The following is a 24,898-nucleotide window of genomic DNA, read 5'->3' as shown; positions in this document are numbered from 1 at the left end:
TTATATAGTATTCATCTTAGTGCTGATAGAATTGTATAAGAAACTTAAAAAAGATGAATGCTCACTCCTCTCTAATATGAGGAGCTGCATACAGCTGTTCATGTTTTAGTTATGCATTGCCAGTAAAAAAAATTACTTGCTGTGTGAAAGCAAAGCTAGTAAAACTAAAATCTATGGAAACATCTCAAGGAATGTTTTATTTGTACTGCATCATAAAATAATTGTCTAATTAATCACAGGAGTGAAATACGCTTTATTTACAAACTCAGTGCGACAGTGAGGAAAGCAATAGGAGAAAAGCACATTTTTTTGAGACTGAGCTGGGATGAAAACCTGCATTGCAAATAGAACACAGGTTGTTGTTTATTTTGGAACCAAGTGTGGAGCTACCATGCCTTGCTTCAGGAGACCTACTGTGCTTTACATACTTCTTGTTGAGTCAGGAGTTTCAGTTATAAGGTTTGTTGTTGTTGTTGTTTCTTTCATTTGTAAATATGTGAAATTTAAATTGAAGCTCAGATCCAGATGAAAACCTTAGACCAGGCCGTTGCTGGAGTTCAGTTAATGGAATATGGAGAATGGGTGTTTAACAAATGTTTATAGATACACAAAATGTGTTAGGCATCTGTTCATTTTGGCTATGCAAAGACCGCTTCAGGATTTAATTTGACATGATAAATAATTATTTGTGTAATAGGCTGTTCTGCAGGAAGCCATGCAACCAATCTCTAGCCTGGCGTGTTAGCTGTTCTGACAATGTGGAAAGCAGATTTTAACTTTGATACCATGGAAATTAGAAGATATTATCAAATCTTGGGATGCCTCTGGAGAAGGAAGTAGAAGTAGTTACTGCTCTGTGTAGGAACTCTGATCTGAAATTCTGTTGTAGTGTTATTTTCCTGTGGACACTTAACCCCTTGCATATATATATTATTGCCACGTTTCCTTCCAAGCTATCCACAATGGCAAGGAGGTGGTTCTAACATAGGGACTTAGACTTCATTCCTGCCTCTGTCTTCCAATCCCTGCTACATCTTCTTGTCTCTTTCTCTGTGCCTAAGACAACCGTAGGGATGTTGAAGGAGAGGTGGGGTGACAGGGAAGGGAGCATGAAATGGAATGAAAGAAAGGAGAACTCTGTCTCAGAACTGCATGGTAATTTCTGTTCTACCATTGTTAGGCAAGATTATTCATTTCCATGCAGAAGGCATTTTTTGGCTACTGAGAAAATAGTGAACACCCTGAATAAACAACTGCGAGGTCTTCTTGTTGCTTATGGTTTGAATTAACCTTACCTGTAAAATGCCAGCTGCAGTGCTACTTGAATGTAGGCATCTGGGCTCGTCTTCTGTTTCTTAATAAACTCCTTTCCATAATTTACAAACTTGTAGGCAATAAAGTCCAGATTTTTTACTATCCTGGAAAACAAGCAGAGGCAGTTAACGGGGGGAGATGCAAGACTCGTGTTCCATTTCACACTGTAGTTAAAGCCTGGAGAACAGTTCCTGCTGTACCCACAGAGGTGAGAGGGGTCCTGCTCTGCAGGCAGTCTTGGCCTTTGGTAACTTATTCCTAGCAGTCACAGTTATTCATATGAGCTCTAGACTGGGCTTGTAATCTGCAGCCTTAATGTGAAACTGCAGTGCTCAAGTCCTTTTGTTCATGTTTTAAATGGTTTTAAACTAAGATGGGGAGGTTTAGGTTAGATATTAGGAGGAAGTCTTTCACACAGAGGGTGGTGAGGCACTGGAACAGGTTGCCCAAGGAGGTTGTGGATGCCCCATCCCTGGAGGCATTCAGGGCAAGGCTGGATGTGGCTCTGGGCAGCCTGGTCTGGTAGTTGATGACCCTGCACATAGTAGGGGGTTGAAATTAGGTGATCACTGTGGTCCTTTTCAACCCAGGCCATTCTATGACTCATGATTTTATGTCTGCTCCCTAGGTTAATTCTCTACAAGGATTCCATTTCAGCACGCATGCTGAAATGGACGCTTCTGGTCTAAATGATTTGAAAAAAAGTCTCTCCTTGCCCTTTCTCCCCTGCCCCAGATCATGCAAATCTCTTACAGTTTGGAAAGACCATCGGAAGAATTAACCTTTGTAGGAGCAACACGTGTATTTGTTGGATGTAAACAAATAACGTTATTGAATTCAAATTGCTTATTCAAATCAGTTGTAGTCTACTGTCCCACATATACATATATATATATATTCCCATTGCCTTGGTCTCTGTTTTGTCAGGTCAAACCCATAAAATACACCCATATAAATAGAGGACCTGTATTATTTGCATCCTGTGCAAATGGGACTCTTTTTTTCTTTTTTTCCTCTTGGTGTTTATCTTCCCTAATATTTACATGACAGGAGAATGATAGTAGTGCAATTCCAGAATACCATGAAGTAGCCCCCACCTGTAAGGGTGCTGTCCTGCAAGGAGATGCTATGTGTGCTTGTGCTGGGTATTTAAGGGAAGAGGAAGAGGAGCAGGGAGAGAAAAACCATTCTTGAACAAACCATGTTGGATAGTTCCCAGCTTGCAGACATTGCTGAAAAAGTGAGGAATGTGTCCTACCTTTGGAGTTTTTCTGCTGATGATGCCAAGTGTGCCTGAATTTCAGGGGAGCATTTCCATCTTAATCTCCGTGGAGCAGGAAGCTCACTTACTGAATCGGCTCGGAGTAATTTCTTGGAGCTTTCTTTCCTATTAGTACGTGAGGAAGAAATGGCATTAAGGTCACGGTAACAGTCTGCTTGTCAAATGTGGCTTTTTTAGTGGGTAATTTACTAGCAGGACTTAGTGGCTCTTTGCTCCAGGGGAAATTGCAGCTGTCAGAAACTTCCTGGGGCTAGAGCAAGAACAGGACTTGTACTGAAAGGGGACTCACATGTGCTTGAGCAGGTGTTCTGTGCACTGCACCAGTACGATGCCATCAAAAGGGGAATGTTCACACACGGTGCCACAGACTCCATCTCTTCCTATCACAAACTGCAAGACATGTGATGAACAAATCATGCTGGGGGTATGTTTACCAACAGCAACCTAAAAGGTGAAGTTTTTAGGCAACCTAAAAAGTGATGTTGTCATTCTTCTGTGGTTTTCTTATTGCTCGCACCAGGTACTTCCTTGACTTGCAGATGCTTATAGTGTGAGACCGTCTTGTTCTGTGAATGATATTGTTCTGGATCCCTTTCATGCTGCTCTTCTGAACTGAGTCTCATAAAAATGTGAACTTCAGTAAAATCCCTTGGAATCTGGAAATTGGATTTATCATCTGCTTTATGGTAAAGAAAACCCCAGTTGCCAAAAAAAACCCCAGCACAACAGCGTAAGGTTCTGCTTCATTTGAAAGCAATGCAACATTTTACCCAGGAGTTCTCCTAGGGATACATTTTATTAAAAATGTCATATCAAATGAGCAAGCTTGTTCTTATTTGATAGCTTTCTCATAGCCTGCTTTGCTACCCTCCTTCCTCTTTAACTGTTTTGTGGTCCTTCCTTCATTTCCCTCTCATTTCCCTCTCCCTCTGCTCTCTGCCCCAGCCCTGCCTTATTGGATGCTGACATCACTTCCAGCTCTTCCCTATGTGCTTCCAAGTGTTCCCTTCCACAAAGATGACTGGAGATCTTCACCATGTGCAATATCATAGTACTGTAAGGTTTTTACCTGCATAGGTTTGTCATACCAACGATTGGCACCATTTTTATGGTAGCCTCCTCCATGTAGCAGTTGCAACGCCATGTTTGTGTTGTTGAGTTCCACCCCGCTTGGGCTGTCCAGGCACACCAGGCAAATACATCGTTCAATCATGTCAAGAGAGTCGCGATTAGTGGAGTCTAGGGATAAAAGAGCAAAACGTTCACCTATTCTTACCTGTAGTGCAGGACTGGCCAGGAACCTTGCAGGCTTGGGCAGTATTAATGATCTGACCTGACTGCTGCTCTGATCAGCAGCGTATAAACTCGGTGCAAGGAAACATTACATCAAGACGTTAATTCATGTTTTAAATTGTTTCTGTGACTCTTTCATGCGATTCAATAATATTCACTTTCTTTTTCTGCCTCTAGTTTTCTGAATTTCTCATTTGCTGTAAGCAAAGGAAGGTTACTTGATTTGTACATAACAGTGAGAGAGAGGAAAGGTGCAAAATGGAGAGTTTCAGTGCTTGTGCCACACTGCTCTGCTATGGAGCAGTAGGACCCATGCTGTTTTTGTGCTGTTTTCATGTTAAAACTTTTTTCAGGACAAGGAACAGTACAGAATGCTGCTGTTGCATTTAAAACCTTCTTCTGTTTCCTGTCATTGATGTTTTATTGTTGCAAAGTAAATAATCCCTGGATTGAGTATGTTGCCATTATCACATGGGAAAAGAAACATCCATCAATCAGGCTGTGAGATTTAATTTTTGGTCATAGTACTGTTTAAATTGCATGTTGCCACTTTTCACTTCCCCTCTATCACTTGAGTGCTTCTGAATAATATATTACTTTTCTAACTTCCTCTGTTTCTTTTTCTTGTCCTATCTCACTTGCTTCTATGGGTAGAGCAATTTCAAAATGTATGTATGTTTAGGTTTTGCAAATATGGAAAGCATGTTTCAAAACAAGAAAAAAATGTACCTTTGGAAATGGGTGATGTTGGTTAGTGAGGAGCTGGAAAGAAATATGTGCTTGATATCCTCCAGGGTCAGATGCAGTATAGTGGAAAAGAGCACAAATGTGAGAAAAGGAAAGATAAGAGATAGCAGTGCTCTGAAGGAAGAAGAGGGCTGTGACCTCTTACAGGTTATGGAAAGATGATATCTGTTGGTCTAACTTATGGGGTACGTGGGTAGCCTGAACTTTCTGCACCAGATGCTGGTGGTCTATGTCTCCCCACATCACATAGAACACTGATGCTTCTGTGAATTGTCTTCAAAGGCATTCAGAAGACTGATAAGGGATAATATGTCTCCCTGTGCTCTTGGCCATAAAGTTCTTTTAGTATATGACACTTTCTGGGCTGAGAGTAATTGTGTTTATTCCACTGATGCTCTGAGTCCACAAATGCGAAGACTGAGAAGATCTGCATGAATGGAAGTTGCTCTGTGTATCTTAGCTGCTGGTATTTGTGGACAGGCACTTAGAGGAAAATCTGGGTGGTGATTTACAAACTGCTCACAATTTGATCAGTGTCTCGCTTTCTGTTATCTGATGACTTTATAGATACTGCATTGTGGCTGCTGCCCACACTTCATTGACAGACACAAAGCCCTTTTTCTGACATATGACTTCAGGGTAGCTTGACTCTAGGTATTGAGTGAATAAAATTCAGATCTGTTAAAAGCAGAAAAGTAGTGAAAAGATGTTCTTTCAAGAAAAAATATGCTCAGAGAATGGATCAAACACAGACAAAATTATCACATAGAGCAGACAATGAACTGCACAAGAACTCATGAACCATGACTTGGGATGCAAAATAAATATTTCAGAAAGAGTTGAATCCGAAGACCATATAATAGCTTGAGTAGAAGGGACCAGAGTAACACCTGAACCCCTGGAAGACCTTTCTTTTCTTTGGTTCTTTCTAATGCACATAACTGACTTGGCCAATCAGCTTTTGCTTTGTTGGGGTTTTGGGATTAAAAAGGGGAAATAAAAAAAAAAAAAAAAAAAAAAGATCTGGATCAAATTCAGATGTGATACTCAAAGTACAGCAGCCCCTATTGCTGTATGAATTCACATCCTCTGCTTTGAAGGTTAGTTTGGGTTTGTTCTGCAGTCTGAGTGCAGTAAAAACACTCACTGTGTTTGCAAAACAACAGTTGCTGGGATCATTAGGAAGGCTGCTTCAAAAGTAATGTCTCTTCCTCTTCTATATTGACTCACGGCATCAGAGGTGGATCTTGGTGGGATGGCAGTAGAGGTTGAACCTTCCCACCAGTATTACATTATGTGTTGTTGCTGTGTGACAGATGGCAGCAAAGGGGCATTCTGACAGAATGGCGTCCGACATAGAAGTGTGTATGAAGCTAAGGTGTGGAATTGAATTCATCCACGTGGAAAAAGATGGCAGTCATTGACATTCATCGATGCTTTCTGAGCATTTACAGGGACCTAACAGGGGATGTGAGTACAGTGAGGCCATGAGCTCATGTGTTTCAGCAGTGGCAACTGTGATGTGAAAGATGGGTCCTGGATGGCCATGCAGATTTTTCAGCAGGCTCTTGTTCATTGCTGGCAAAAAAACATAATGCTGCTGACTATGGTGAAAATAGTGTTTTGTAGCTGAGAATTTGCTCCATTAGACAGCGTTATTTTTCTCTTTGTTTCTATGAAATAAATACGGGCATTACTTTCAGAGCAACCTGTGTACTGCTCCTTCGAAACCTTCTTAGAAGACCTATCCTCTGCTTATGGATTTATGCAGATCCATGTATATGTCCCCTTTATAAGCTCTGCAAGTTCAAGTCTTCATTCCTGAACGGCCCTGTCTTTCCTTGCCCAGTGCAGAACCATTGCAATTGTGCTGTAATATTCACTACTGAAGAACCTGGGTTTTTTTTTTCAGCTGCTTAACTAAGTTGGTTAATTTCATCACTGAAATGAATAGTTTGACAAATGCCAAGTAATCCAGAAACAACATAGCAAGTTTCACTAGTTTTGTTTTTTTTTTTTTTTTTTTTTTGCTTTTTTTCCCCCTTACAATGATGGTGGATTGCAAACATTATTTAGCTGCAAGTGTGAAGGTATTCACTGTTTTACCTGAAAGTGTGCCCTGAAAATAAATTATTAGGTGTTTACCTGGGCTTTCATTAAAATACAGGAATCTTCCTTTCTCCTGTTTTATATATATATGTTTAAATATATACAGGATATACATACATAAGGATGTATATATATATATATATATGAGGAGAAAAAAGCCTGAAGATGAAACCTGTATCACATTACAAGCTTAGACAGTGAAAAACAAATAACACTACGTTTAAAAATCTCATTTTGTTTTGCTTTCTGCACAGTGAAATTGCCTCACAGAATTACTGTCTGTGTAGACAACTTTTCAGTTCCAAGTAACAAAGAAACTAGCATGGATTAATACAGTGGTGAAAAATCACTACTCTTTTTGGCTTTGGATTTACTCTGTTGAATTCACTGACTCACAAAATTGAGTTCACTGACTGCAAGTTTGGTATTTGTTATAACAACTAGTAATTTTATTGTCTTGCTAGAAGTACATTGTAATCAAAGGATGAGTTATTTGATATGAGTGCAAGGCAGTAAAAAGAGATAAAATGGTAGGTGTGAAATGGAAAGAGTGTCCTCGCTATATAAGTGAAAGGAAGATGCCTGTTCTCTTTTAACCTAGGCTAAACATGTACAGTGAGTGGAAATGAGAAACAAGAAATGGACATGAGAATAAAATGAGCAGGCATATGATGAAGGTAAAATGTTTATGATCTAAAGAAAGCAAGGTTATTTGTTGTTGTGCTTTTTTTTTTTTTTTTAATGCTTCCATTTTCTAAGGCTCTGACTACAGGCTTGTTGCAGCTGGTGATATTTCATTGGAATACTTCTGTGGAATTCAGTGGTTACAACTTTAATGATGATTACCACCCAAAATAGAGCTTAGGTATTTATCTTATGTATCTATTGATTAGAATACAAATCAACCTCTAGAGAGACCACAACTAGCTGGAAATCCTCTGTTCTTTAAAAATACATGAAATGAATTTCACAGAATGGCTTGAATCAAAGAATGGCTTAGGTTGTAAAGGACCTCAAGGATCATCAGCTCCAACCGCCATTTCTGCCATGAAGAATCCCTGTGATTTAGGATTTTAGGATATGTAATGTTTTTTGAAGAAATTGCACACTGACTTCAGTTCCACATTAATTCACCCTACTGATGACGTGTCAGCACTCATGATCTCAGAGAAGCTATGACCCTGAGGAAATATTCTCTGGCTAGAAAGAACATTTAGAAGAGAATTCTGAATTGTACAATCAGTTTTTTCCTTTATGTCATTCACAGTATCTGTATATCAAAACATCTAAATATTGAACTGAGTAGGAGAAGAAAAGAGAGGAGGTATTTTTGAGTTTTAATGCTGTTTGTTCAAAACTATGACTATCATCTTTAAGGGCAGAAGATGCTAATGCAGATAGAGGGGCTGGCTTTTACTTGGGTAACGTTTTCGTGTGTCATCAGGAGCTGGACTCCACCAGGAAAATGCATGCAAATCTGAATTTGCACATACAGTGGCAGGAGCAGAATGGTGACTGCATGGTTTTCAGCTCTTCAAGGAGTAAGATGTGGGGAAGCGCACCAACGGGGGCTGGTGTTTTTGAAGGTTCCTCTTCTAGCCTTGGCTAACATTCTAAGTTACTTGCTGTGTAGCTCCCCTGTGATGTTGACTTAACCACACCATGTCTGCCATTTTGGGATATTTCTTTCAGATAAATTGGACCTTTTTATTCTGCTTATTATTTGGGAAGTACAACAAGCAAATGTTTTGCTGAATGGGCGAACAGAGAAGTGTGGAACTCCTGATAGTGAGAGCTCTGCTAGCAGGAGGTTTGACAACAACAGCAGCTAAACAGTTAGACAGAGTCTGGCTGTGCAGAATTAATGGGCTCAAAAGAAAATGAGGATCTCAGAGAATTAAATGATTGCTAAGCATTTTGGAGGAATAATGTCCAGTGCCAATCCAAAGAGGTGAGATTCTTGGACGCAAATGCATTTTAGCTCTGATGAATTATGTCAAAATTTGCAGCTCTGAATATCTAATTTCCCTGTTCACAGAATGGGTCTCATCGCTTTAACAAAGATTAGACAAGCTGCCTCTGAGTCAACTGTCTAACAAGGCAATATTTCTGAGCTTTCTTCATTGTGAGTGCACACACCAGAATTCATCAGCACTAACATTCATGTGCGCAGGGAGTGACCTCCACTGTGAATTGCTCTGGGTTGGGAGCTTGTTATTTTACTAGGAAAAAAAAGTCATAATATTTTCTCCATTACCTTTCTTTAAGCTACTGTGATGCAAACTGACATTCAGCTTAGGAGAGCACTATGGGATATAAGATCTGTGTTTCCCATGTGGATTCTAGGAAGGGCAAAGAATCTTCTGGTTTATATATTCTGGTATCATTCATCAGTGAGAATTTTAATAACCTCTCACCATTTCTAGGCTTTGTAGCCTTACAGAAGAATTACTGTTATATCTGGTGTCTACTGTTAAGCTGTAATGTGTACTGTTAATCTATGAGTAGGTGTATATAGTTCTATAGATAATATCTGTCTTACATCATTGTAAGAACAGGAAACTGGGAACAAGAAAAGGGAAGGTCTTCTTGAGATGATTAAAAAAACCATTTTGAGAATATTGGCAGCTCTCGTATATTCCAGGGTATTGGTGAAATAGAAAACTTTCCAACAGCATTGCTAAATTGGGGGTAAAGGTTTAAAATTTTTCACAGAAGAGATGAATACCAAAGTCACAAAAAATAGCAAAAATACAGCATTTACGTCACTTGGCCTCAAGGTGAAATTTATAATATGCAAAGCAATAGAAGTGACTGATGCCATTGTTTATTTTCATGTTTCAAAGGCCAGCATCTAGGACAGATAATTGTTGCCTATTGTTGGAAGAGAGAGGTAACTAGTCACAGAAAATGACTGTTGTCACCTCTCTTAGATATTGACTTAAGATTTGAGTAAATGAGTCTTGATAATTTCTTTCTCCAATGACCAAAGAGAGTGCACAGCTAGATTCAATAATTGCTCCACTTTTACATGCCTTTGTTAGAAAAGATAAAATATATCTAAGAGTTGCCAAAAGCTAAGAGGGTACATCATTCCTATTGGTACGTAATGGATATGAAGAAAGAGACAAATCACAAAATCAGATGTAATGCAATTTATGTGATGAAGAACAGAGAATGAGGCGAGCGCTGCTTACATGGAGTAATACTTAAAAGTACACAGCCATAAGGTCAAACCGTATCTGCTGCTTTCCTTGTAACGTCCATCTGAATGATTACAAGTATTGACATTCCTCCTGCCAGACAAATTCAGCAGTGAGGCTGCACATTCAGTCTTATATTTGCTGTAAGGTTCACTCCCAGCAAAGAAAGGCAATGATGGTGAGGAGGAAGAGGAGCAAGAAGATGAAGAAGAGAAAGCTGGGATTGCTGCTGCTAACCTTTCATAAGGATCGTCCTGGCCTCTGCCCACTCTGTTCTTCCATCAGTCGTCAGCAAGCCGATTGGAGGCAGCATTTCCTCTTCATTCTCTGCCATTTTGGCTATCTTTCGTAACTGAGTGAAAAGATCTCCCTCACTGAGACGACGGAAGTTAATGACAACATCCAGAACAAAAAACTGCAAAAAAGAAGTCAGAAGAACAGTCACAGGTGAGTTGGACCATTACTTGTCTGGCATTTTGCCTTCACTGCGTGTCCTTGATGTGCTGAAGTCTGCCTAGAGAGCCAGGCCTGAGGACCACAGAGAACAAAAACATTATTTCTCAGCACTGCTGGGCTTTGACAACAAGGGTTGTAGGGGACTTGCACGATTGTGTTGGACTCAAAACATTTGCTATATGAATAAACTAAAAAGCACCTGAGGAGATAAAACCACAAAGCACGTAAATAATTTGCATAATATTATTTGTTTAAAATGAACCTAGAGAACTTCCTATTGAGGTGAAGAGCAGGACTTCCTGGGAAAGGGGCTTGCTAAGATCTAGCCCTTTATTCAAAGGGGGGCTGTAGGCAAAGTATGCTCCAGCACTACACATTGGCTGAGTTATATGGTACTCTGCCCAGGCCACGTACTCTGCAGCCAGAGGGGATTTACTGGTTGGGACAGACTCACTCTAATGCTTTAATATTTCTGCCTGTTCCTCTGCTAACTTCTGCAGGCATAGTTTAGTCCCCCATGCAAGAGCAGGTGGTATGTATGTCATGCATTGTGTGCCAAGACTTGACTGTCAAAAGAAGAGCATTTCCAGCAGATGCATTCTAATAAGATTTTCTTCCTCTGTGGTTTCTTCTCTGTTTAATAAACATTTTTGTTTCATTGAAAAAGCAAATGAATTCTGCCACATTCCTCTTTTCTGCATCATTGTGCTTGGAACATAATGTGGGACAAAAATGCTGCAGAAGCATCTTTTGGAAACATTGACAGTGAGTCTTTGGTAAGAAGAGAGCTCATACATAGCACGCTAATTGTGTTTCTGAACAGTAATTAGATTAAACTCTTCTTGAGTGAATTTAAAGAAAGTAAGAAAAATAGAAAGGTATTAAAAGAGAACACCCATTTACCTGATTGTTACAAGCAACAATGATGTGCTCTGGTTCTGGCATTACACAGCTTTTCTGGGCCACAAGGGTGTCTTTGGTATGTCCTGGAAGACGATAGGAAGAAAAGAGTCCATAGTATTGCTTCATACAGAGAGGCTGACCAGACAGCTGTCCACGAGCAAAATCAACAGGTAAAGCATGGCTGGAGAGAGAGAAGGAGGAAAACAAAGCCAGAGAAAAAGAGGGGAGAGGGGGGAGAGAGAGAGACAGAAAGGAAAAGAAATCTAATCTGTCCTTTGTTCTGTTACAATTAGATCAGGTATAACACAAATTGAATAATAAAATGAGATTACAGTATAAGGGAAATAGATGAATTCCTATACTAAAGTAAAATATATCATTCCTGGCAGCCTCATGCATATTCATTAGGCAGTTGCATTATCATCTAGTTCAAATGGAAAAATAAAAAGCACATCAGGAGCAGCTTTGCAATGGAAGCCTCCCAAGAAGGGACCCCAGAAACTTGCCCAGACAGAAGCCAGCAGCAACAGAACAGCTGGAAAAAATGTAGCACCTTAAAAAGTAAAAGTACTGATGAAATTCAGTGCAAGTGGCAGCAGCCCTGCTCTGAGCATGTGAGAGAAAGTGTACCTTCAGCCCCCCGGTCTGCACCTGGTGAACAGAAATGACTGGGGCAATGCAGAAGTCACATCTGTTTTCCAGAGAGCGTCACTTATGTGCTAATCATTACTCACATCTGTGGGGAAATAAATGCTGAAAAGGCCATTCCCTCTTTAATGGAAAGTATGTGGAAACCACACTTCCTAAAAGGCTTCTTTAGTGGCAAGAAAAAAAAAGTGTTATCACAATTATGGCTATGGATTGTAAAATATTCCACTGACACTGCATCAAGAAATAATGGTGCTGCCACTCAGGAGAGGTTGCAGAAACCACAGGGGGAAGAAGATGTTGTGATGTAGAGGTTTTCCCTCAGCAACAAGACAAAGCTTCAGGCCTGCCAGAGAGGGACCAGAGCAAAGCATTCAAGGCCAAGCTGGATGTGGCTCTGAGCAGCCTGCTCTGGTGGTTGATGACCCTGCACATAGCAGGAGGTTGAAACCAGATGGTCATTGTGGTCCTTTTCAACCTAGGCCATTCTATAATTCTATGATTCTATGAAAGCAGCACATGAGGAGGGTTATGGTCAAGCAGCTAGTGCAGTGTAACATCTTATGCTATTTTATCTTGTTTGACAGCCTTTTTTAGAACTTTTGCAGTTCTAAACCAGGGATATGCATTTCAGTTCCTGGCTGTTGAAGTCTCTGTATCACTTAACTTCCTTGAACAGCTGCTTAACATTTTTTCTTTCTCATCAGAAAAACAGGTTTGTTGGTGTTTCACTTCTCCCACATTCTGTATAATGCAGAAATCTCCTATTTAACACACTATTTAGCACGAGTACTGAAGAGATTTAAAAAGCATCTATGATGCTCACAAATAATGAATTAGCGTGGTAGATTTAGATTAGACAATCTGTATTTGCAGCAGCTAAGAAAGGGATTATTGACATTGACTGATGAGGCTGAAAAACCTTATACTGATTTAGATGTCTAAGATCTTATGACTGTCTTATGGGAGCAAGTTAGGCTTGCTTTGAAATACTTTATCCTGGCAATTGCATGGAATATCTGCACTGTTAAAACTAAACACCTGGGTTTGGGATTGTGTGCTTCTACATGTAGGATGACCCAAGAGAAGATAGCAGTAGACTCACTGGTGTAAGTCCTTAACAGCAAGGAGGAGCTGAAAATGTTACAAGTACGGTGTCCTCATAATCTTACAGAAGGGCTGATGAGCAACCACTACTAACAACATGAGGGATACTCTAATGAGAACTTAAATGATTATCGATCTAAGGGAAGCAAATCTGATAGCAGGAGTCTTTGGCTCTTGTGCAGTATGACCTGAATAATAGAATGTAGATTATATTCTTTGGTTGAGCAAAGTGGCTTCTTATCACAGACACTGTTATATAAAGATGCAGTGAAGTACATTAATATGCAATAGTACCTCATCACATATCTGCAGTGGTCTGTGTGGTTCCATTGCATACCTTGGACAAAACCACATCTTAGATAAATACTTCTTCCATACTTTCTGAGCAGTTGTCAGACTTCTGAAGTGAAAAATCAAGCAACCCTTTCACCTTCTTTTTCTTTTTTCTGGTTCATGCAAGATAAGAACTATGTTGTTTAGGTACGGATTTTGTTTTCCTCATCTAAATAAGCATTGGTTATAGAATACCATGTTGGCCTGTTGTATTTCCAGTCAGGAAAATGATCCCTTCTCCACTTACAAGGCAGTGTCTGTTGTCCTTGGCTCTCTACTACTTCTGCTCTTCAGTAGGCAGTGAACTTGGAACACGCTAAGTGAGGTTGAAAAACGTAACATGTTGTCACAAGCTGCTCTGAGCTACCTCATGACTTAAAATATAATGGATTTTCATCCTGTGTTTATACACAGAAAGCATCAATAGAATATGGAACTTTTAAATTTTTGTCACATACTGAAGCAAACAGTCTGTGGTGAGGCTTCTTTTTTCTGGTGAAATGTGTTATTTCTTTTATTTTGAGGGTGATGAGAGGGGCTGATGTTCTCAACGGGAGGTTCATACATAGCAGGTATGGCATTCTAGCAGGTGGTCAGTACTGGGGAGGGTGTGCAGGCTGTATTACTGCTCTGCTGCTGCTCCTTGGGAGCACACACCTCCTGGTGTGTACTCACTAGTTCTGTTAGACAGGTTGTCTGTGCCCTTTAGGCTGTGCTGCGCAAGCGATGACTGCCAAGCGTCAAAAAGCATCCTTCCCCAAGCAGTAATAAAGCAGAAAGACATAAAGAATCCCTGAAGCAGCCATGCCAGAGCCCCAGTCCTTCCAAATGTTGGTGAGGTGTGATGCAGCCTGGCTTTGGGCATGTTAGAGCACCCTTGAATCAGAAGCCTGTCAGTAGATAGTCTAACAGCAGCTCCCCTTCCAAGCTACTTACCTGTCTAGTAAAGCTTTATAGTCTTGCACACCCGAAATAAGATTTGCAGCAAACCTGCAAGTAACAGATAGAATTGCCATCAGTCTTTTGTCATTCAGTGACACTGGACTGTTTCTGAGGGACAGAGGAGAGCCTGAATGATTGATGACACAGCATAAGGAAGAAAGTCCTCTGGCTTGGCAATAGAAGCCCGTTGCCTATAGCCAAAACCTAAATGAATTAATGTCAAGAGAAATATGAAATCCTAGAGATGGTCCCTTCAAATGGTTAAATTACCAGAGTAGGAAGCCTGGAAGCATTTATTTAGAGAATGAGAACAGAGGCTGAATATCTAATAGAATCCTTAATGTGGGTTTCGATATCTATACTCATAAGCTGTCCAATTTATTAGAGTACTTCCTTTCCTAAGGAGATATTCTTTCTGCGGTGCTGTAGATAGGTGTATTATTTCCTGACACTGCTGTTTGTGCTGTGTGAATGGGCAGCTCTGAGAAAAATATTTCCTCATTAAAGCACGTGCATTAGAAAATGCAAAACAGAAGTTTTCAGAAAGCTGTGTGCACAATAAATTTGGTCAGTAATGAATGGAAGCATTTATAGTTGTGTTTAAAGTAAAGAGATACACTGGCTGTCTTTGCAAAATGTGAAAATAACAAATCGTCTTCAGGGTGCTGGCTGTTTTATAATAGCATAAATTCACAAGCAGTTAATTCTTTAAGTAATGAGCAGCTTGAGAGTGCTAAAAGCAAAGAGGAACTCTGTGCTATATGAAAATGGATTTGATCTGGTTTAGTGTGTAAAAGGAGAAAATGTTTCGGTAAAAGCTGAAAAATGGAACTGTGTTCTATGGGTGCCTGGAGAGGTATATTTTGTGCTTGGCTACTTGTCTACCTTTTCCCTTTGGAAATGACTGTAATTTCCCATAACAGTTCAAAGGAGAAAAGACAACTCAGGAAAGATGGGCTGGAGAGAAGCCATGCTGTTGGGGAGGAATGACTTCTGAACTCTTGTTCGTAGATCTCCTGTCTTTCTGGTGCCCTTTTGGGCACCTGGCAGAGACAACTTAACGTCAGAGTTTCAATTTGCAAGGTGGGTAGGTATTGTAGTGATGGCATGTTACAGATTGCTTTCCTTTATACGTGTCAGAAATTAGTATTTCTTGTTCCTATCAGGAAAAGGTTTACTTGAATTATACAATGAAACACCTTGCAAGTATTTCTTTAAAAAGATGATAAATGCTATGCCTTTTTTTCCTCCTTCTTCTTCTTTTTCTTTTTTTTTTTCTTTTTATTTTTTCCAGGCAATAAACATAACAGTAATGACACATTTATTTCTGGATCTCAGTATGAGTAAATCCAATTCTCCTGGGAAATCATTTAGTGGTTACAGCCCTTATTTTTTTAAATGAAAGTTGATTGTCCTTTTGCAAAAGCTGTGTATTTTAAATACTCATTCATTTAGCAAAAATTGCAAAGTCTTAGTGCATTACCTTAGCTGGTCATTTACATCTTTGAAATTCTGACGAGCAAAGATAATTGCTGGGCTGGAGTTGACTGGAAGAGCCAACCGGTTGTTGAGGTACATGTCATCCAGCCAGTAGTTAAACACCTGAGGGAGGGAAAGAGACACACAGCCTTAGAAGGAAAGAGACACGCAGCCTTAAAGCTAGCAGTGAGCTGTAGAGAGGCAGTCAGGGTGGGGGTGCTTGGTGCCCCCAGTGTCAGGCATGGGATCTGATTAATGGAGCCACTGAGCATTTTCAGCCTGGGCTTTGTGACCTCAGCTCAGCTGAAATCAGCCGCAATTCCATAATCCTATTTTTCAATCAATGGCAATTTACAGTGTGTTCCATTAAAGAGCAAATGAGCCCCTTATTGTGGTGGTTTAGGTATGTTGTTTGCTTCTCTCTACAGGAAAAATGTATTTGAGTACGATACTGTAACTCCTGAATAGCAACTGGGATAAATTTAAGAGGCAGGCAGAATTTTACTTGATGGAAGCATTCATCCAGGTTTGTCAGTAATGTTTGTCAGTAATACCCAGATGCTCTGTTGTTAGCTATCAGAGAGCATCCTGATGCAGGATGGAGTTGAGAAAAGAATTTTGGTGAGCCTAATGGCTCGGCCCTGCAGATACTGGCATGTGAACAGGGCCTCTGGAGGATTCCCTCTGTGTCCGTTGACACAAATGCAAATTACTAAGGCTTGATCCAGACAGACATACATTTTAAACAATTTTTATTAAAAACAGATGTATGTTCACAGCCTGCCTTTATGTTTGAGAAGGGTTTAAAGAACCATTGTTTGGAAAACGGAGGATTTCCTAAAGAAAAAGATGAAATGGTCTGTCAGAGTATTTTGCATACAGTAACTATACATAACAATGAAATTATGCAAAAATAATCACAGATGCATGCATCAGTTGGAAAAGTTTTCCTCTGAGATATTTCATTGCTGTTAGAACAGATGCTTCCCCCACAGTCTCTGGAGCCTTCAGGAGAGAACAGACTAGAGCTGTACTCCTGGCAAGTTACATTGCAAGTGAAAGTGCTTTTAGATTATCTTAAGAATCAGATATTTAATTTTAATAAGCAGTATTTAAGGTTGAGATGTTTCAGAAAATACTTGTACATCTTCCTTCGGTAAGTTTTATGCTGTAGGTGGTTAAATAACCAGTTTTCTCTTGGTGTTAACAGGAATGCCATTTAACAAATTGTTAAGTTAGCTGTGAAGACTATGAAGTTCTGTGATCCAAATAAGAAAATGAAATTGGACTATATTTGGTGAAGCCCTCAGATTGTGGAAACAACTAGAATAGATATTAAGCAGTGCTTTTAAACTAAAAGCACTGCCAGCACTGTAGCCTTTACTTCTGACAGAAACAGTTTGTCAGGTTTTCTAGGGGTAACACAGCAGATGAGCTTAGGGAAAACAACACTTCACTGATGCAGTAGCAAGTCTGCAAGATATCACGAAATCCGTGAAACCACTGAGTGTTTTTTCCTTGCTGGGATGGAAGGACTTCAATACAAAGGTTGTCTTTCTATATATTCTTACATGGTAAATGCAAGCAGGACAAACCGTAATTTTGTGGAATGATGGAATCTCCTTTATCTATGGCTTGTTTAATTTTCCTGCCTTGCAAAGAAGAGACCTAGACTTTCTTAAAGGCTGAGGTCTTGCCCTTGCCTATGTGCTACATATAAGTATGTGTGTGTACATTTTACAAGGAAAATACTTCGGAGTAACTACATATAGTACACTGTGACAATGAATGTCAAACAACAGTCTTACTTAAAAGGGTAATTCCTATCCTAAGGTATTGCATTCTGGAATGCTTTGACCGCAGTGGGCTATGGCTAGATGGACTCAGGTGTTCTTTATACAGCCCTACAGAGTTCATTTTTCATATGACTAAAAAACTGAATCTTGTTATTGGGCAGAAAAGCTAGCAACATCCAAAAAGGATGTAATGTAGTGCTTAGGTTAGATATTAGGAGGCAGTTTTTCACCCAGAGAATGGTGAGGCACTGGAACAGGTTGCCCAAGGAGGCTGTGGATGCCCTATCCCTGGAAGCATTCAAGGCCAGGCTGGCTGTGGCTCTGGGCAGCCTGGTCTGGTGGCTGGCGACCCTGCACATAGTAGGGGGTTGGAACTGGATGAGCATTGTGGTCCTTCTCAACCTAGACCATCCTATGATTCTGTAGGACTTATGTCCTACAGGTATCACTGTCACATGAATTCTGAGACTCGTTAATTCTCAATTAATTATCTCAACAAACTGTTGACCTGAAAATGTAACAAATGTAATGGTGTGGATTTTGTCATTGCTTGCAAACCTTAGCCTAATATGTCTGAAATATTCATTCCCTTTGGTAGAATCAGATGGGATCCCTGTTTTGCAGAGACCTGTTAAAAGAAAGCAGTGATCATATACACAACATCATACAACATCACAAATGGTTTGTAAACTTCAAATACAGCAATTATTTCTCTAATCTGCGTTTGCTTACCCAGTTTGTTGTCTTTTCCCTTCTTTCCTCGAGGATTAGCTGCAAGGATTCCCCAAGGCCTCCTGCAACTCCAAACTGCTCCACAACACTCTTGGTCTTTCTAAATTGCTCTTCTGGCACCAAGTGTTTCATGCACCGTAGGTACATCTGTAAGGTCTGTTGTAGTGGTGGGACTGGAAGTTTAGGTACTGCCTGAGCATTACAAAAAAATCAAACTAGTAAGTAATTGTACTTGTTCCTAAACTGTCCTGTTTTGTTCTTGTCTAGATAGGCAAAGTGAATGTTAAATATACTGCTGTGGTGGGTTGGCCCCAGCCAGTTGCTTGCTCCCTTCAACTAAGTGGTAGAGGGAGATAACAAGAAGACCAGAAGTTAGAAAACTCTTGGGTCAAAACAAGGACAGCTTATTAAGTGGAGAAAAGAAGGGAAAAAACAGATGCAGGCAATCACTCACTACCTCCCACAAGTTGACTGATGCCCATACAGTCTCCAAAGCAATAGCTATCAGCTCTCAAACTGCTGTGCATGACGCTGCGTGTAATAGAATGCAGTGCAAACTCCCTTTAGTCAGTTTGGGTCAGCTATCCCTGCTAAGTCCTTCCTTCCCAGCATCTTGCCTACCTGCAGCCTACTTGCCGAGGAGAAGTGGGAAAAAAAGGAAATCTTTGATGCTATGCAACTACTGCTCAGCAATAGCCAAAAATAATGGTGTGTTATCAGCAGTTACTTACAAAATTATGAATTATGGCACCATATGAACCCTTATGGAGAAAATTAACTCCATCCCAGCCAGATCTGGCACAACAGTGTTTTTGCAGTAGTGTATGGTTTAGACTGGCCTCTGATTTAGGATCTGCCAAGTCAGGCCAGTATGTACCAGAATGGCTGAATCTGTGGGCTGAAACCAATGTCTGCCCAACCCTGCAGACTCCTACAGTAGTCAGTATCACATATTTATGAAATGGACAAGAATCTAGTGAGGTCCAGCAGTGGGATATATATGTTCTCGCACCTCCCCACAAGCAGTGGATTAGAACAGGCTGGAGACTTAGGTTAGGGCCATTGCATTTTGTAGCTTATGACAGTTCTGTTGTTAATAAATATATTGCATCCCTCTTTGAATCCATTAATTCTATTGTAGCAGTTGAGATGCCTGATCATTGCAAATGTAATTGTGTGACTTCAGTGGAGTTTCACTAGGTCATGAAGCACCTGAATTTTACTACACAGTATACAGTTGTACAAATACTGAAGTGGTGCTACCTTTCTAGTAGTCCTTTGGCCAATGAACATTTCGTTGATAGGCCAGGAAGCTAGGAATTTTTTTTTTTTAATGTAGAATTAACTAAGTGAAGTGTAACGAGTCATTTAAAAGTCAGAGGAATTTGGGGGCAGTGGAAAATCAAGCTATAAAGTAATCCATGAAAGCCAGGAAATTGTAAGAGGGTCTGATGTTCTAAACATCATTCCTGAAGGAGATAGGCATGGCAGTTAACTTTTCAGCTGGGTGGTACGTCATTTAGCTGTGCTTTTCTGTTCGTAACTAGCATAGACCTGTCATGCTACTCTTGTTAGGGAAGAAGTGACCAGAGTTGTGAATACTCTTGTATTAATTACTGTTTAATTCTGATTAAGGTAAAACTATATGCAGAATGCAATCAATTTTAGTGAGAATTTATAAACTACAATTATCCCAAAATATTGACATTCTAACAATTAAATGTCTTAGCTGCGCAGCTAAACTGTACGATTTTAGAAGATAAGCATTCTTAACTTGACATCTACCTTAAACTGTGTGACTAAACCATACAGCCTTAAGAAACTGAAATGTCTTGCAATTACTTAACAAAGCTACAAGAGAAGCAGAACAAAAAGAGAATATTGAGAGAAACAGAAAGAATGAGAAAGATGGACAGACAGGAGAAAAAGGAAAGGTCACCACTCCGTTTTGAAGAGCTGAGTTCCAGCACCAGGCCTGCTGGCACTGGAGGAGGGATGGTGGGGAGAGGAGCTGAGAACACTTGTCCAGAGGTTGTTGTCTCAAAGTGGCAAACACCAATGGCACAGGGCCCCTCTCAGGCATCCTTTTATGCCTGCCAGGTTTGCAGGTGTGCCATCCCAAGGTCTTAAGCAAGTTTGATTTTCAAGGGATTGCAGGACCAGAGCATGATTTCATTTAGAAGGGACATCTGGGCCTCACCTCATCCTACCTGCTGCTCAGAGCAAGGCAAGCTGCCAACTGCTGTGCCACTGCATGCAGGGAGGGAGAAGGGTGGCACATATGCTCCAGAGAAGCACGAGGAGGGCAGTGGGTGTCCTCTGAGCTCAAGTCCCAGCTCTGCCTTGTGACCTCCACAGACAAGTCAATGCTGAGCTATCTTTTCCCTATCTAGAAAGTAAAGATTATAGGTACTCATAAAAAGAGTCATGAGGCGACCTGTTTCTAACTTGGATGCAAATCCAAGCTTAGCCTGGGTCTCAGAAATAGAAAGATGGTAATTTTTCAGTTTCAAGTTATGTGTAGTCGGGGCATCTGTTCTGTCACTCATTCCTCGGTCAGAGGAAATAAATGTGTCACATTTCTTTTTAATACCTGAATTTGGCCCTTCCTTTCTGATAAGGCTATTGCACATTTCATGGCTCTGCTTAGGAAAAAGGCTTTAAACTTCAGGGGCTTAGATGACTATTGAGAGGCATGCGCATCTGACATCTTTTGAACCAGTTTGCAAATGATTTATGATAGTCTGATAGTTCTGTACTATTAAGAAATAATTATAAGCCTTTTCTGACTGCATTGTAGCGCATCTGTTGTATAGGAGCCTTTCACTTACTAGTTTTCCTCAAAGGATGTAGGGAGAAATAGTATTTGTGGACATGGGAAGCACCACTGTTAGTTCCTGATAGTAACCTGCTGCAGGATAACTAGTGTTCCCCCAAATAAAGGAAACAGCTCTAGAACAGAGTTTGCTTTACAGTTACTGTAACGTACAGCATCAATCTTACTGTCAGCTGTTAAAAGTAACATATCTTTGTTTTTTTGCTTTTTATTTTCCCCCAAACAGTCACTTACTGGCTCATCTTTACTGTGTGAATCTTTCTCCTTCTTCTGCATGTCTTTTTCTAAAACAGGCATTCCTGCATTTCCTTTGAGATTTTTTTTGTTGAAGACAGAAATTGCAGTCACTCAGGGGCTCACGGATCCTCACAACTCAGTTCTGGAAACAGAGAAGATTTAAAGTCCAGTCAGTACCCATTATTTATAATGAAAATGTACGTTGGAAGTATTCCCTGTGCAAGCACAGACAAGCCTCAGAATGCAAAACTGAAGAGAAGTACAACATTGAGAACTGGCTAATCTGAGCCCTATGGAGTTTTCTCTGTTTATCTGCTCGTCCCCTTTCACTATATATTTATTTATCCAGAACAAGCTGATGCACATAAACGGTCCCTTGTGAGCATGGTTTACTTTGTCACTCTGATTTACTTTGCAGTGCTCTGTGTCATGTTTTGTACACTTTGTATTGCTTTTATATGTCAACTGGAAAAGATAGGAGACTTCTCTGTGACTGTACTTCTGCCAGCTCAGATAACTGCAAGGATGCAGTTAACTATGGATCTTATATGCCCCTCCCCCCTGCCATTTTAAATGAAAGCCCCATGACCTTTAAATGTATTAATTGCTGTACAGTTACGCAGACCCACTGAGGTGCTGAGACCTCTGTGTTAAGGATGTGGAGGCTGCAGAAAGGACTGTGATGGGGGCTGGAAACTGAAGGGGTGTGGGTGCTTTGGGGCACAGCTTCTGGGCTGGGAGACCCCAGGAGCGTGGCTACGCAGGCAGGTTGGCTGTAGGGTGACCAAGGATGGTGGCACACGCTGCCTTTCAGCTGCTCCACTCAGTCTTTTCAAATAGCAGCTACTTATCCAGGAGGATGGCTTCAACCTGCCCCAAGTCACAGAACTCACCTGTAATGGAGCAGATAATTCCACATCTGCCTTTGCGGCACTGTTCTTATCGTGATTCTCAATGTTAAAGATGTCTGTTATTCCTTTTCTGTACAAGAAAACTGAAAAACACACTTCTTTTGACACAGTAGTGCCCACAGCAAGTAGCTGTCCTTCAGTTACAGTGGTATGGTTTAAGCAGAATGAGTTCTGTGTGTGCCTGGACAGGTCTCGGTGTGTCACAGAGGTTCCTTTGTAATTGTTTTGCACTGTGAGTATGCAAAATAGAAAGCTTATGTTGACTAAGTAGGAAATAAAGTCGTATTTCCTCTCTGAAACCTTTAGGACTACAAATTCAGAGCACTTGAATCATTTCTGCAGTAGCTTTTAAATACAATTTAGATTAAAAAAAAAAAAAAAAGGAAATGGGTGAAAGCAAAAAGAAGCATTTTGGTTAGGGGTGGGCAGAGAGAGTTGCGTATTATTCCTGTCCAGAGGAGCTGGCTTAGCTGTTCCAGTTCTGTGGCCTCAGCACATGTTCTCCAACCTGTACATTGCCACTGAGGCTCTGTGCTGTTGCTGTCCTCTCTCTGTCCTGCACTGGCTGCCAGTGGGGCTGTGCTCTGGGAAGTAGGTTGTATAAGGCTGAGAGGTGTCCCTGAGGCACTGCAACGAGCCACCTCATGTTGATCTGTCATCTGCTCAGGATTTTAACTCGGGTAAGAGACCATTTCCCTCATCAGAAGGCCACATTAACCCGCTGCGCTGCTCCGCTCCCTCCTGTGTGCTATGCTGGTCTCATTGCATCGCACTGTGCTCAACTCATAGCAACTCTGGTCCAAAGCACTCCAAATAACGGATGTGTCCTGTAGCTCATGAAATATGGGGGTTTGCTCCCACATGTGCTGGCCTCATCTCCCCAGCAGCATTCACACACAGAGCAGCCATTTTGTCTTCAGGGACCCTGTTTCACCCTAGAGGAAAAATCTTGCTGCTATTCTGCTATTTACTGGGACTTCTGTTCTTGCTCTCCTGATCTTGGTTTTTTTTTGTTTTGTTTTGTTTTGTTTTGTTTTGTTTTGTCATACTGCAGTAAATATCACCAACTCTAGGTCCTACTGTCTCTCTGTGAACAGTAATGCTAACAACCAGCCCACTTAAGTGGTGCTGGCTGAGTGAACTGTGTTTTCCTTTGTCATGTGGATGAACTGAGGCTTTGTCTCTGGTTTGACAGCTCCCAGCTTAGCATCACATCCAATCCTGTATTTGCCTAGCACTGAACAAGGAAACTGACTACAAGGGCAAATCCGGCAGAAATTCAAGATGACTTCAAAGTTGCTCACTCGGATGGTAGTGAGGTGCATTGTCAAAGTTATGAGGGAAAAAAAAAGAAATAAAATTAATCCTGGCTGGTTTTATTTACAGCTGGCTTAGCGGGAAGGCCAGGGTGAGCAGCTTAACAGGACGGCTGTGCGTCCCGGCAGCCTGGGGAGCCGGTAGCCATCCCCTGCAGCTCAGAGCAACAGCTCAAATCCACAACAAAAGGCACTCTCTGATCTCTCTGTTAGCAGATAGCTCTAAGCCTGGGTGATAATGCTCCCGTTCTCTGTGCATGCTGGACCTAGGAGGCATCCTCTAATATATCATAGAAAGTCACTGGGGCGTTGCACTCAGCCTCCGTCTGCTGATCCTCACTCTCGGTGTTATCGGGAGCCTCTGCTTAAAGTTATCAGGAATCTACATGTAAGAGGAAGATTCGCCTTACTAGGAATACAAGCGTGCAGAGCGCGTTGCTGCGGCATAACACGACGGCAGAGGCAGGAGCCTCCCCGCCACCTCCACGAGCCCCCCACGGACCACAACAGCGGTGGGTCCGTCGAGGACCGCTCCTTCTCCGCCATCGATGCACCCGAGACCTTCTCGCACCCCAGCCCCGGGCCGCCACAGCCGCCTCCTCTCCCGTCCCCCCGGCGCGGCGGGGCGGCCCCGTGGGTGCCTCCAGCGCAGCGGAATCCGGCGAGGTGAACCTCCCGGCGCTCCGCTTCGCGCCGAGCCCCGCCGCCGGTCACCCGGCTCCCCCCGCCCGACTCTCGCAGCCGCGCCGTCGGGGCGAAACAGCCCGCCCGTACCTGCGACTCGGTGCCCTCCGGCGGCTCCGGGCAGGCGCGGCGCCTCTGTCCAAGGTACCTCCGCCACGGCCGGGTCCCCTCTGGGCGAGGGCGTGCGTAGCGCGGTTCGGCCCCGCCGCCGCCTGGCTCCTCCCCGGCCCGCGCCCCCGGCACCGCCCGGCCCGGCCCGGCCCTCCCGCCCCTCCCGCCGCGCTCAACAGGCGCTGCCGTGCGCCCTGGGCTCGCCGCTTCCGCCGTGCCCCTCTCGGGAGCCGATCCCGACGCCGGCACCGACGGCAGCGTGCCGCATGCCCGCCGTGTCCCGGCGGAGCCGCCGTCGGGACGGCCGAGAGGCTCCCGGAGCGTCTCGGGGAGCCCCTGCAGGCTGCGACTTCCGCAGCCGGGGCTGCCGCGATTAGGGTCTGGCACCCGTAAGGCTCCTGGAAGCTCCGGGCCGAGCGGAGCGGGAGACGCTGCCCGCGGGCTGACGGCACCGCGGCC

At 42.1% G+C, this 24,898-nt stretch overlaps 1 protein-coding gene across 1 annotated transcript in view; it reads right to left on the bottom strand.

Annotated features, from left to right (window-relative positions):
• The window catches only part of CHAT (choline O-acetyltransferase), a 33,914-nt gene extending 9,420 nt beyond the window's left edge, over positions 1 to 24,494 (bottom strand). Inside the window, exons 1-11 of the mRNA XM_042863271.1 lie at positions 24,419 to 24,494; positions 21,415 to 21,559; positions 18,345 to 18,536; positions 15,821 to 15,939; positions 14,332 to 14,385; positions 11,308 to 11,488; positions 10,186 to 10,363; positions 3,666 to 3,835; positions 2,886 to 2,986; positions 2,573 to 2,701; positions 1,296 to 1,418 (exon numbers count right to left, since the gene is read on the bottom strand). Coding sequence (XP_042719205.1) covers positions 1,296 to 1,418; positions 2,573 to 2,701; positions 2,886 to 2,986; positions 3,666 to 3,835; positions 10,186 to 10,363; positions 11,308 to 11,488; positions 14,332 to 14,385; positions 15,821 to 15,939; positions 18,345 to 18,536; positions 21,415 to 21,477 — 1,310 coding nt within the window. The 5' untranslated portion in view covers positions 21,478 to 21,559; positions 24,419 to 24,494. The remainder of the gene's footprint in view (positions 1 to 1,295; positions 1,419 to 2,572; positions 2,702 to 2,885; positions 2,987 to 3,665; positions 3,836 to 10,185; positions 10,364 to 11,307; positions 11,489 to 14,331; positions 14,386 to 15,820; positions 15,940 to 18,344; positions 18,537 to 21,414; positions 21,560 to 24,418) is intronic.
• Between the last annotated feature and the right edge of the window lie 404 nt (positions 24,495 to 24,898).

The sequence above is a fragment of the Lagopus leucura genome, unplaced genomic scaffold (assembly GCF_019238085.1).
Source record: "Lagopus leucura isolate 7727_CA_CO unplaced genomic scaffold, USGS_WTPT01 Super-Scaffold_739, whole genome shotgun sequence".
NCBI lineage: Eukaryota > Metazoa > Chordata > Aves > Galliformes > Phasianidae > Lagopus > Lagopus leucura.
The sequence above is the reverse complement of the archived record's forward strand: the minus strand, read 5'-3'. Positions and strand labels throughout refer to the sequence as shown.